The sequence below is a fragment of the Oratosquilla oratoria genome, chromosome 13 (assembly GCF_046742065.1).
Source record: "Oratosquilla oratoria isolate Oo_2021 chromosome 13, ASM4674206v1, whole genome shotgun sequence".
Classification (NCBI taxonomy): Eukaryota; Metazoa; Arthropoda; class Malacostraca; order Stomatopoda; family Squillidae; genus Oratosquilla; species Oratosquilla oratoria.
This window is the reverse complement of record NC_134789.1, coordinates 36,878,214-36,891,532: the sequence shown is the minus strand read 5'-3', so window position 1 is coordinate 36,891,532 and position 13,319 is coordinate 36,878,214. Positions and strand designations below refer to the sequence as shown.

At 39.9% G+C, this 13,319-nt stretch overlaps 1 protein-coding gene across 3 annotated transcripts; it reads left to right on the top strand.

The window, feature by feature from the left end:
• Window positions 1-518: 518 nt before the first annotated feature.
• lwr (ubiquitin conjugating enzyme lesswright) lies at window positions 519-9,831 on the top strand. Of its 3 annotated transcripts, XM_076197051.1 has the most exons (7): window positions 727-800; window positions 3,556-3,613; window positions 3,807-3,882; window positions 6,047-6,130; window positions 6,479-6,596; window positions 7,691-7,835; window positions 9,221-9,831. In XM_076197051.1, exons 3-7 carry the CDS (start codon window positions 3,817-3,819, stop codon window positions 9,288-9,290), a joined length of 483 nt encoding a protein of 160 aa, XP_076053166.1. In that variant the 5' UTR covers window positions 727-800; window positions 3,556-3,613; window positions 3,807-3,816; the 3' UTR covers window positions 9,291-9,831. The 3 variants fall into 3 exon arrangements, with proteins under 3 accessions (XP_076053163.1, XP_076053164.1, XP_076053166.1); XM_076197048.1 differs by lacking the exons at window positions 3,556-3,613; window positions 3,807-3,882 and adding an exon at window positions 519-538 and having other exon boundaries at window positions 677-800; XM_076197049.1 differs by lacking the exon at window positions 3,556-3,613 and having other exon boundaries at window positions 719-800.
• Window positions 9,832-13,319: the final 3,488 nt, after the last annotated feature.

Below are 13,319 nucleotides of genomic sequence, written 5' to 3'. Positions count from 1 at the left end.
ATATGTGTATATGTGTTTGCGTGTGTGAGTGTGTTTGATTGTTAATCTAATTTCATTTAAGTAATTGTAGTATACATGAATGGAACAACATTCGATGTGTCCCGTCTCCTACTCCCAATTTTTTCTTTTTGTAATGCTTAGCCTCATATACATGTACAGTTTCATCTTAATCTATATCCTTGACTTCCAGTTATCATATTTAGATTTAAACTCATGTCTTGTTTGATATTGGACTATATCGTCTTCATAGCTATTCCAAGTATCTATATATCTATACGGAGAACTACATTTCTTCACATCCTTGAGGCATGTGGTAATTCTTAATTTGTTCCCCTGACCATGTGCGTGTGTGCGTGCGTGTAGCTAGTTGTATTTTGAGGGAAGGGGAGCTACGCTCGTGAGGTCCCGCCTTTGTATCTCACAGTGTCTAGTTTGCTCTTAAACTCGTTGTCCAGTTTGTGTGTGCGTGTGCGTGTGTGTCTTTCACTGATATGAAATAATAAATATAGCGTATACCTATAGACGTTATATAAATGACGTAAATATGTTTACTTTAGCCATTATTAATACAATACTAAAGCTTATTGGTGATTTTCTTGTTGTGATATCTATATCCTCCAAGTCTAGCTAATATAAAAGTTAAAATTTCCATTCCATGATATAATAAACCACGTAGAATTCAAATTTCCCGCCATACCTCAACGGCTTTTCACGAGATTTCGCGAGACCGTCTTTCCTTGGGATTTGTTTGGAAGACAACAAGGGAGTGTGAAGACTTTGTGGAGGACCTGAAAATACCGGTAAGTTGTTAAAATTATCACACAGAAATGCCTAGAGTTTGTGACATAATGTGAGTATTTTGCGGATAAAGTTGAGAAGAAAAGAACGAGGTTAGTGAAGTAAATGTCACAGTTATTAGGTGAGGCGGGAATGGTGCAAGTCGAGGGTGGTGTGACGGTAATGGGAACCGTATACTAAATAAAGTGAGCGTCACACGACTAGCGATATCGTCTTTCGTGTTCTATTTGTAAATTTATTAAACAAATATTGATGGCCAAACATACTTCTTAACATTGTAGACAAGCTGTGATTAAGTAAGGCGCAGTTATTGACTACGAGGCTCAGGTACCGGAAGCACCCACGGAATTTGTAATCCATTGTTGTGGTAATATTCTTCAACTTAGAATAGTTATAACTCGTAGAATAAGGGAAGAAATGCAAATGTATGATTTTAGTATTTATCACTGTGGTACTATAATTCATTAGATGGTAGATTTGCAAGTACTGTGGAAATATAATGGTGTAGAAAATAGAAAGTTGTGGTTGAAAGTAAATATTAATACAATGTTCATGCTGTAAACAGATATTAAGGTTAGTATGGTTATATTTGTGGTATGTAAACTTCAGTAGTACACATGACACAAGCAAATGCCTGTGGAAGGTTTTATTTTGTTATTTTTTTAAGATTAGTAATAGGTGTGGAAGGCGGAGGTGGAGGGAGCGAATGAGATGGATGGGGTGAAGGGGGCATTGAGAAAGAAAAGAATGTCTGATAAGCAGTGAAGGGAGAAGACAGGAGGTAGTGATCAATTGAGAGTGGCTGTGTATAGATGATACGGTTTAACAAGGAAGGGAGGGGTGGGAGATTGGGGGTGATTATGGGTGAATATTTTGACACAGCCAGAAGGGATTTCTCCCAGTCTTCTCTTTTTCTGCACGAGGGGACAGAGGAGGGGTTGCTGATTAGGCGAAACTGCCTTGCAGTGAATGTAATTGTTACGTTACTTCTGATCCAGGGTAGTGGGTGGGATACAGGTATGACCCGTCATCCATGAAATGTTAAGATCACGAGGGGATGGTGTGTGGGAGTGGGTACATGCCTTTGACTTGGCTACCTCCTTTATATGGGGAAAAGTTCTAGATATATAAATAGATTTTTTATGAAGATAGGATGTGGTGTAATACTTCTTTAAACCTATATCAATAAAGTACTATGAAAATATTTTCTATGCTTATATTATTATTTGTATACATTTATGTTTGTGTGTGTATATATATATATATATATATATATATATATATATATATATATATATATATATATATGTTGGTATATATATAATTTTTTTTCCATGTCCCAGTAGTTGGACATTTACACAATGGACCTTGCAACACAATACTGTGCAATTTCAGAGAAATATATATTTGAATAATGCATTTGCATAATTATTTGGTAAATGTTCTAGTTAAAATTCCAGAATCATGCAAACAGATAGAAAACACACCATTTTTGTTGTCCAATAGCTCCTAACCAAATGTAACCTTAATTAATCTAACTTGATCATTCCATAGATGAAAATCTTTTAAATGTAAAAAAACAAAGGAGTGAAAAATGTGATTGCATGATAAAGAAATAATGTTCTGAATGACATATTTTACATTAAATGTGATTTCCCAATATGTGAATGAAATGAGGGGAAAATTCCTGAAACACACAACACTGATGTTTAACACGAAACTAGCATTGTCCAATAGCCCATGCTGTTGTCATAGACTGAATGTACATTATACAGGTATTTCTCGAATATTGTAAGGAATACTTTCCTGAAATGATTATGTAAAGATAATTTATCATCAGGTTAAGCATGACCTGCTGGATGCAAAATTTAAAATGTACCCAATCATGCTATTTTAAGTGAAATGTAAAAAAAAAAAAAAATCTTAAGTGTTGTTCAAAAAATGTACAATTCAAATATGTGCAACCCATCCACCAGAGTTGTCTCCCAACAATATTTTATTTGCAGGGTGGCTAGGTTACAAATAAAGTTCTAGAAGAACCCATCTATGACTTTCTTGAATTGTCATGACATCAGTTGTGTGTGGTGGTTATATGTGCCCTATGATTGAATTTCAGCTTCAAACTTGTTTTGAGATCATGACATTGTGTCCAAAAAAAGCAAAACTGTTGACTTAAGTTTAGTGTATCCGTGGGAGCAATATGGTTGTCGGGATTGGATATCCCCTTGAGAGTTGTGTGTGAAAAGCACCAAGCTGGGAATGAAGTAAATTAAAGCATTGGTGTAATTTCTACTGCTTTAAGTGCACCACAAAGAATTTTTAAACAGTGGAGGTTAGGGGTGCAGCATGATTACAATTGAAGTATGTATTATGCACTTCCAAACAGGATACAATGTGTAGCTTAGAATAAAGATGGTGTGGATAAGAACACTGCAGTCAGTAACACTTGTCTACACTGTCAGGCCGTAAATGTAGACCAATGTCCGTAGTGTAGAGTAAGTGGTCAGGTAGTAGCCAACAATGGTGCCTGACAGAGTGACTATCTTCAGAGGCAGATATAACTTTGGCTGACATCTTCATTCTTCCTTGCCGAGTATTGTACCGCAAGGTGATGTTTGAAAATTTCACTCAACCATAGGCATGGGATGTATTTTGGTTTGCCCAACAAGTCATTAGGTGTTCTATAATTGAAGTATCACTTGTGCCCTCGGAGCACATAATAAAGATAAGGCTTAATGTTTATTAATGTTTATATAGGCTTGGGTGCTCACTCCTGCAAGTGGTGCCATGAGGCCTGAAAGCAAACTTGGAAAGAGTATGTGGTCAGGTTTTAATGGAATGAATATATAATTTGAATTTTGAATAATTTAGAAATATGTAGGGCAATGAGATGATTACACTTTAGATTACAAAGATTAAATGATGTTTATGGAAGACAATTGCAAGGATGGTTAGTAACCATACCCAGCTCTACCAAATTTTATACAATTCTGAATTCTTTATTTCAGAAAACAGAACATGTCTGGAATTGCTATTGCACGATTGGCAGAGGAAAGAAAGGCATGGAGAAAAGACCATCCTTTTGTAAGTTTTAGTTTAGATGTGTCTGAATTTGTCTACTGAAATGTTGAAAATATTGTCTTTGGCTGTGGTAGTTTGGATGTATGAATGGTGTTTGTAGTAGATTGTGAATAGTGTTATAGAATGTAGGAAAGAAATTGCTTTTAATGTTGAATGTAATTTCAAGGGATGGCATGTGATGGAGTGGGTTGAAGCCAAGCTGTTGTTGGGTATACAAATGGAATTCTAAGAAATGACAATATCAATGACCTAACCCAATCTGCTCTTGAATTTTCCCATGTAACCTAACCTGCATCATTTTTGCACCCCCTCCATGTATATTTATTTTATTTATTTATTTATTTATTTTATTTATTTATTATTTTTTTGCATTTCCATTTGCATTTCATTGCATTAGTTAAACTTCCTCTTCCCTTTTTTTTGTAATGTTTTTGATTGCATTAGAAAGTACATGTAATAATTATTTACTGTGAAGTGTCTGCCATTCTGTTGCCCTGGTTTTCTTCCATAAGACCTGTGACATCCACCAGTCACTGGGAAGTGATTTTTTTGAATTATGTGGAGTTTGGTATCTTGAGTATGATGTATGTATCTTGAGTTTATCTCGGTTCAATTCATGAACCCAGATGTCTTTAGCAGGAAAATCATTGCTTGTAAGTAATGTTTATTGGCCAACCTCAGTTCAATTCATGGACCCAGATGTCTTTAGCAGGAAAATCATTGCTCGTAAGTAATGTTTATTGGCCAATGGACAGACCTATAGGTCACTTAAGAAGGGGAGGTGTCTGGGAATAATTGTGTGGGGCAACATAGGATGCAATGCTCAATGAGATGGTTGCTTCTAGGGCAATTTTGAATCTGTTGCCTGGCCTATTCTTTGCTGGTATTCTGAGTGCCGGATGGTATCATGAATACAAGCATCGTTCTTGATTCTCATGAGAGGGACTACTGCGGTTGATGCCAGGAAGAGTAGGGGTGGTTGGTGAAGTATTGAGCTTTCATGGAGAGGTAGTATGTGTGAGAAAAATTTGACATGGCCTGAAGGGAAATCTCCCCATCTTCTCATTTTCTGCATGAGTGGACGGATAGGGTGGGAGGGGGGTCACTGATTTAATGAAGCAGCCTTGCTGTGGATATACTGTGTCTTGCGACACTGCTTCTGACCCAGGGCAGTGGACAAGACACAGGGATGACCCATCATCCAGGAGGTGCCAAGATAAGAGGGAAGGTAGAGGGTGGAGGGGAGTGGAGTGTATTAGGGATGGAATGGGTGGGAATGGTTTTTATGCCTTTGTTTTTTGGCTACCTCCCTTGTAAGGGGGGAAAAAGCCTTTGGTATATGTATGTATGTACTCCATAATCTACCTACATAACCACTTAGCTAATTTTCAAGGCTCGTTAATACCCTTGCCTCTACCTGGAGGCACATCCCAAGGCAAACGTCACACTCTCCGAACGAGGTCCAAGGGCTTTATTAGCTTCAGCTGTATTTCCTACACTTTTTCACATTAGGATAGGGTGACATCCAGTGACTGCTTCTGTCCTGTTTTTTCATTGAAATATAAACAATTCCACATAAACACATCGAACAATCAAATTTCTTCACTGAAAGATGTATTGGAGAGCCCAAGGGCTATTGTCATATATAGGTCAGAAGTATTTTCCTGTCAGTGAAACTTAAGTTAATTGTTATATTTATGTACTTGTGTACTCGAGGGAGTATATGTGAAAAAAATAATTTGATGCAGTGTGAAGGGGTTTCTCCACATCTCTTTTTCTGCATGATGGGACACGGGAGGGTTTGCTGATTTAATGAAGCTGCCATGGTGTGGATGTGCTGTATCTTGTGACACTGCTTCTGATCCTGGGCAGTGGGAGAGATGCAGGGATGACCTGTCATGCAAGAGGAGCCAAGATAAGAGCGAGAGAGGGGGGTGAACGGGAGTGGAGTATATGGGGATGGAATGGGTAGATTGGATTTTATGCCTTTGTGTTTTGGCTACCTCCCTTGTAAAGGGGAAAAAGCCTTTGTGTGTGTACCTCCCTTGTAAAGGGGAAAAAGCCTTTGTTATGTGTGTGTACCTCCCTTGTAAAGGGGAAAAAGCCTTTGTTATGTGTATGTATGTATGTACTTGACACAAAAACCTGATGAATTATCTTCTTACAGGGCTTCATTGCACGACCCACTAAAAATGCCGAAGGATCGCTAAACTTAATGAATTGGGAATGTGCCATTCCTGGAAAGAAAGGGGTAAGATGTCATGAAGTTAACAAGTCATCCTTTCCATTAATTTTGATCCCTCAATTACCACTACCATTCGTCCAGAATTCCTCAACCAATCTGTGTACTCTCCAAGCATAACTTCCTTTTAGGTCTCCACAATATATTCAACCGTAACTTGTAACCCAAAAATAACCAGGGTAGCATTCATTAATGTAACTAGCTGTCATTTTTCCTGGAGTACCTTATAACCCCACATTTTGTTCTCCTCCAGGATTAAAAAGAGAAGGCAAAATATATTAAAAGCTATAGGTGTGTATAAAGTTGAATAGATATTTTTTATGGTTTTTAATGTTTAAATACTATTTTGTGGGACAGACACCATGGGAGAGCGGTTTGTACCGCCTCAGAATGATTTTCAAGGATGATTACCCCTCCACTCCACCCAAGTGCAAGTTTGAACCACCACTCTTTCACCCAAATGTTTATCCATCTGGTAAGTTAGTATCGAGAAGTGTGTAGGCTCTTCTGTGTGTTTTTGTTGTTTTGAGAAATGCTTCATTTCACATTTCGGAAGAATATTAGCAATAGGTTTTAAGGAGATTGTCATTCGGTAATTATTTTTTTGTATATAGGTGGTAGTCTTTGACTTAAAATTGGCTGGTCAGAAGATAATCCAGTTTTAAGTTGATGCTCTCATATGTTGGTCTTAGTTATGTAGGGGGACCAAGGACAGGTAACTGTATGTGGTGGTCCTGTAAGAGAGCGCAGTGGCAGAGAGCCAAGAACAGGACTACGATGGGAGAGGAAAATCCACAGGGTTATGGGAAGAGATGAGGTACAAGGAGCATTACAAATGATGAAAGCTGCCAAGGCATCTGGGTTGGATATGTGTTACGAGGGGGGACTGAAGAAAGGTGGTATAGTTATAGTGGATTGGCTAGTGAATTTGTTTAACGTGTCAAAAGAGGGGGTTTATTCTGGATGACTGAAGGAGTTTTGCTTTACAAAGGAAAAGGGGACAGATATGAATATACTGATCTTGGAGGGACAAGTTTGTTGAGCATAGTTGGAGAGGCATATAGGAAGGTGTTAATTGAGATGATTAAGATGGGAACAGAGGGAATAATTGCTGAGGAACAGTGAATTCAAGAAAGGTAGAGAGATGACTTTGAGGTGTCAAGATAAGAGGGAGGTAGGAGGGTGGATGGGAATGGAATATATAGGAAATGGAATGGGTGAGAGTGATTTCTATGCCTTTTTCTTTTTGGCTACCCCCCCATATAAGGGGGGAAAAGCCTTTGGTATATGTATGTTGGCTAGGAGGTACCAGGATAAGGAGGGTGGTAGAGGGGAGTTGAATATATAGGAAATGGAATGGGTGGGAGTGGTTTCTATGCCTTTTTCTTTTTGGCTACCCCCCATGTAAGGGGAAAAAAGCCTTTGGTATATGTATGTATGACTGGCTATCTCCCTTGTAAGGGGGAGAAGGCCCTTGGTATGTATATATAGATAAGTAATATAATGTAAATTCTCTCCGTTGTCAGCAGTATGTATTTATATTAACATTTCAACTCTTTTATATCACAGGCACAGTTTGTCTGTCTTTGTTGGATGAAGAGAAGGACTGGAGGCCAGCCATCACGATCAAGCAGATCCTTTTAGGTATTCAAGATCTTCTAAATGACCCCAACATCAAGGACCCTGCCCAAGCTGAAGCTTACACCATTTATTGGTGAGCTTTGAATTTATTTATTTTATTTATTTTTTTCTGTTACCTTTCCAACCAACACTCTTGCCCCCCCCTTTTTTTTTTCTCTCTTTTGTCCCCCCTATTTTGCTCCTTCCTTTCTCTCTTGGCTCCCTCCCCCCCCCTCGTTAGATGAGTATCATACTTTCTTTTTCTGCTTCCTCCCACTTATCTTGCTCCCCACCCCTTTCTCTCATCTGTTCCCTCCCTGTATCTTTTCTTTTGCTCTAACCCCTTTTGCTTCCTTCCCCCTTTCTTTTGCTCCCTCCTCCACGCTTGTTAGATATCAAACCATTTCTCTTTTGCTTCCACCCCTATCTTGCCCCCTTCCCCCCACCCCTTTCTCTTGTCTGCTCCCTCCACCTCTTTTTCTCGTCTGCTCCAACCCCTCCCTCCACCTCTTTTTCTCGTCTGCTCCCTCCCTCTCCCCGTTCTTTCATCCCATTGTTTTGCTCCCTCTCCCCGTTCTTTCATCCCATTGTTTTGCTCCCTCTCCCCGTTCTTTCATCCCATTGTTTTGCTCCCTCTCCCCACCCCCCTTTTCCCTTGCTTTCTTATATTCCCTCTCCCATTTAAATTACTTTCCTGCCTCACTTTAATTCCACTTTTCTAACCCACTTAGTGTAAGGTTGTAGGCACAATCACCCTTTCATATAATCTACATCCATCTGCAGATGATACTTTTCAATCACTCTTGAGAACCATTTGTTTGTGCATGCAAGTGTTGGTAGATTATAGTCAGATGGTCTGTCATGAGAGATGGTTTAGTGATCCAAGTGGATGGATTGTATGGTACTGATGGTAGATTGGATATGTTATAGTACTGAGCTGCTTTTGTTTGTTGATTTATTTTTTTATTTTTCCAGCTTCTAGTGCTTCTAGCATAGAACTGTGTACCTATCATTGTGTTTGTATGATTATACACACATTAAACTGTCACTAGTCATTCAGCAAATACCTTGACCATGTAAGCTCAGTTTCTTACCTGTTTTTCAGTGCTGTACATGCATGTAGTAATTTATACATATATTCAGACAAACTTCTACATTTCATTGTACCCTGTTGCTATGTAGGGGACTTCCTTTGGATTTTTAGAATTGTCTTTAGTAATTAAGGCTTGCCAACTTTTTGTGCTAAATGTGTTCTTCAGGTGAACAGAATTGCATGGCAGCATCCAGAAAAGACAATTCATTAGCAGTGAAAAAAAGTTGAACATTACAGCCACAACTTTTTGCTATGTCATATTTTAGTTATGCAAACCTTTCTCCCTGCACTCCACACTTGTCGTTAACATTGTCTCCATTGTAAACATATGTCCTGATTGAAGTGCAGTGTTTATTTTCTAATCTTCGATCATTTCCGACTTACAGCCAAAACCGATTGGAGTACGAAAAGAGAGTAAGAGCACAGGCCAAATCCATGTGTGCTCCTTTTGAGTAGAGGCTAAGGACCACTAGAGTTTCCGATTTTGAATTTCCCCATCATCCTTATAAATAGGCTTTCATCCAGGTGAAAGACCCACAAGTGTTGTAACAGAGCTTAAATAGTCCAGTGCTCCATGAAAGGAATAGCCAAGAAGACCCATCTGTTTTTGTGACTGGACCTCCCAACTCTTGAGAGCGAGACAGGACCAACCAGGTCAGGTAACCAGAGTCACACTCATTCCATACCTTGGTGTGCTTGCCTAGATCCAGTAGTATTGGAATTTTTAGCTTTGTTAGGTAATTAAATTATCCTGCATAGGAAAACAGTGATTCAGTGTGTATCTGTCAAGCTCTGTGTTAATTATTTCTTCCAGTTTTAGTTTATTATGTACCTGTCTTTTCTCATAAGGATATTAGTCACTTATCTTTAAAGTGAACGAGATCTATTTTTACTTTATTGGAGTAAACTCCATGTCAATCTTTCATCATCATGTCATTGTAAGAATTTATATTGCTGGTGTTTAAATGATGATAACAGATTAAAGTGGAGAATTACCTGAATTTGTTTCATTTTACCATGCCAGGGGACTGTGAGATAAAGAAAAATAGGAGGTGAGCTAGTTGTTTGCTGACGACACTGCACCTATGGCAGGGTCAGATGTACAAGGAGATATGATGGCAGTGAGTTGGAAACAAGTCTTAACGTCTTCACTCTGGGGCACATCGCATGTCTGGCAGCATTAGCTGCCCTACGTGTGATGTTGCATCATAATAATCGCATTATAAAAATTAAAGTCGGTGCTCAATTGTTCGTTCTCTTTCACCCGTGTATTTTGATAACCATAGAAAATTGATGAAGCCAGTTTAGAGAGAATGGAGATTGCGTAGGTACGACTACAATAAATATAATCAAGATGCCGACATCGGCATCATCGAGTACCCACTTGCTCCTCATGCCGCCTACGTAGGCGTCGCTGTATGGAAGTGGTTAAAGGAGAGGCTGGAGGAAGTGGATAGTATTTGGGGTCACACAAGGCAGGAAAGTGAGGAGTGGCGGTAAATTGTAGATACAAGAACGGGTCCCGTATAATACAACTAGGTAAATACATCCACAGCAAGGTCACTTCAGTTAATTGGCAACACATCCCCTTGTGCAGAAAGAGAAGATAGGGAGAAATACCTTCAGGCTGCATCAAAATATTCACAACCATTCTCCCCTGACCATATTCTGTCTTCTTCTTTCCTCAACAGACCTTCCCCTCTTTCCCAATGCCCCTTTAACCCCATCCATCCATCTCATACTTGGTCACTCCCTCCATTTCTGCCTTCCACATCTTTCACCTGCTTTCCATATGTCCAAACCATCCGTTGTGTAAGCCTCCTAGAGCTATCAATGCCCCTACCAGACCCAATTGAAGTTAAATAACTATCAAGTTCAGACTTGTTTCTAACCACTCCAAAAAATGCTCACTGAAAGGCTTCAGTCTGCAGTGACCAAGAAGTCTCACCAACCCCCAAGGGTGTGTAACATAAACTACCATCATTTCACACCAAATGAAACTAATGCACTCTATCAAGGATTTGCCCCAAACTGAGAAAATGTGTACATCTTCCTCCAGCAATATAAAACTGACTGCATCTGTTTTAGAAGAAACAACTAGGCACATGCACCCATGACACTTTTAGAAGCTATACTGAACATCCAGGAGGTGCCAAGATATGAGGGTGGAGGAGTGGAGTGTGATAGGGATGGAATAGGTGGGAGTGATTTTTATACCTTTGTTTTTTTGGGTGCGAATGTGGTAGGAAAGGGTAGAGTGGAGTGGAGGTGGAAGTAGAATGTAGATTGAGAGAAGTGAGTAAATGCCTTGGTGGATTGAAAAGTGTAATGAGGAATAGACATTTGGGAATGGATGCTAAGAGGAGATTGTATGAAGGAGTGATTGTGCCGACAGCACTGTAGGGGGGAGAAACATGGAACATAAGAGAGGAGTTGGAATGTGTGTGAGATGGTGTCTGAGAAGTATGATAGGGGTTACTAGGTTGGATAGTGTGAGAAATGAGGAGGAGTAACGGGTGGTAAGGCAGTTGGGAGATAGGGTGGATGAAAGAGTATTGGGATGGTTTGGACACATTGAAAAAATGAGTGAAGAAAGACTAGTGAAAGAGGTATGGAAGGCAGATGTGGAGGGAGGGAAGATGAGGGGGCGACCTAGGATGAGATGGATGGATGGGGTGAAAGGGGCTCTGGGGAAGAGGGGAATGTCTGTTGAGGAAGGATGGGAGAGGACAGAAGACAGGGGTGAATGGAGAATGGTTTAATATGGATGATGTGATACATGAGGTGGGATTGGGGGTGAGGTAGTATGTGAGAAAAATTTGATGCAGCCTGAAGGGATTCCTCCTAGTCCTCTTTTCTGCATGAAGGGAAGGAGAGAGGGGGGGGGTTGCCAATTTAATGAAGCAGCCTTGCTGTGGATGTGCTGTGTCTTGCGACACTGCCTCTGACCCTGGGCAGTGGACAAGATGCAGGGATGACCCATCATTCAGGAGGTGCCAAGATAAGAGGGAGGGTGGAGGGGAGTGGAGTGTATTCAGGATGGAATGGTTATGCCTTTTTCTTTTTGGCTACCTCCCTTGTAAGGGGGAAAAAAGCCCATGGTATATATGTTTTTTGGCTACCTCCCTTACAAAGGGGGGGGAAAGCCTTTGGTATATGTATGTATACTGAACACTTATCCCCATCTCTCGCAATACCACACATATTAACAGTGCCTCGATTTACACAACACTGCAACAACCACCCATTCTCTAGTACAATACAACTCCCCCTCCCCCCAAAACAACAGTACATACCTTTCCCACCCTCATGGGGGAGGTAGCCAAAGTCAAAGGCATTAAATCCACTCCTGCCCATTTCATCCCCACATACTCCACTCCCATTCACCCCTCCCTTCCTCTTTTCTTGGCTTGATGGGCCATCCCTGCATCTTGCCACCCACAATCTTGGGTGACATAACACCAATGCTTCCATAATCCCTCCACAATTTCTTACAAAAATACACTACTGGCCAAACTATTAACACAAACTAACTAGACCAACAAAAATTATATTATCTATGCTGGCTGCACAAGATTGTCCACAAGGATATAAGTACTGGTCCCAATAGTCCATAATGAATCAAACATATGTGATACATGGCTCTGGTCTTGGGGTGCCCCCCAAAAAACTGAATATAATTATGCAGCATTACCCCTAGTAACTTTTCATACTAATTTTTGTTTTCCAATAGTCATACACAGATGGGGTGGTGGGTCAGGGATTGGAGGTGGTTGAAGAGAGTGGAGAGGAGTGGGAGATAGGCCAGTTGTTGTTTGCTGATGACACTGCACTTGTGGCAGGATCAGAGGAGGGATTGAGGAAGTTAGGGAAGGTGTGCAAAAGAGGTGGGGGTGGGGTGATGAGAGGTACAAGGGGAGAGAGGGGCAGCAAACTGGAAGTGAGTATTAAGATGATCGTGGCCGAGATATTTTCCTAGTGACGGTGGTATCTTCTCTGAGACAAGACAAAGTTTTCAAGTCATTTATGTTATACTTTTTTGTGATTTTTTTTTTTTTCTTCTCACTTTTGAGGGGTGATTTTTTAAAATTTTGAAATTGATTCAGAGGATAGACCTTTGAATGGATATTGATTATTTTTTGTCTTTATAATGGGCTAAGATAGATGAAGAAACGGAGGCAGAATTATGATGTTCTGATCAGTCTGTTATGAGAAAAAAATCCGAAGTTGATGAAAAAAAAAAGTATATATGAAAAAATCCTACTAGTCCTTGACAGGAGGACATAAATCTGCCTCCAAATGTTCTCCCAATTATGCTGAATCCAAAAAGGATTTGCAGTTGAAAATCATTGAAGGCGTTTTGGATATGAATCAAGTTAAATGTGCAAAAATCAAATTTTTCAGGAATGAGCGTCATAGTATTTTGTTCATGGCTACTGGTCCCCTTTCATTATTTAGGATGTTATGGTGTTGAAAGGCACCACC

Coding starts and splice junctions, on each gene's coding strand:
- lwr (XM_076197048.1), top strand. Junction 6,131..6,478: donor CCATTCCTGGAAAGAAAGGG/GTAAGATGTCAT, acceptor TTTGTGGGACAG/ACACCATGGGAGAGCGGTTT. Junction 6,597..7,690: donor CCCAAATGTTTATCCATCTG/GTAAGTTAGTAT, acceptor TTTATATCACAG/GCACAGTTTGTCTGTCTTTG.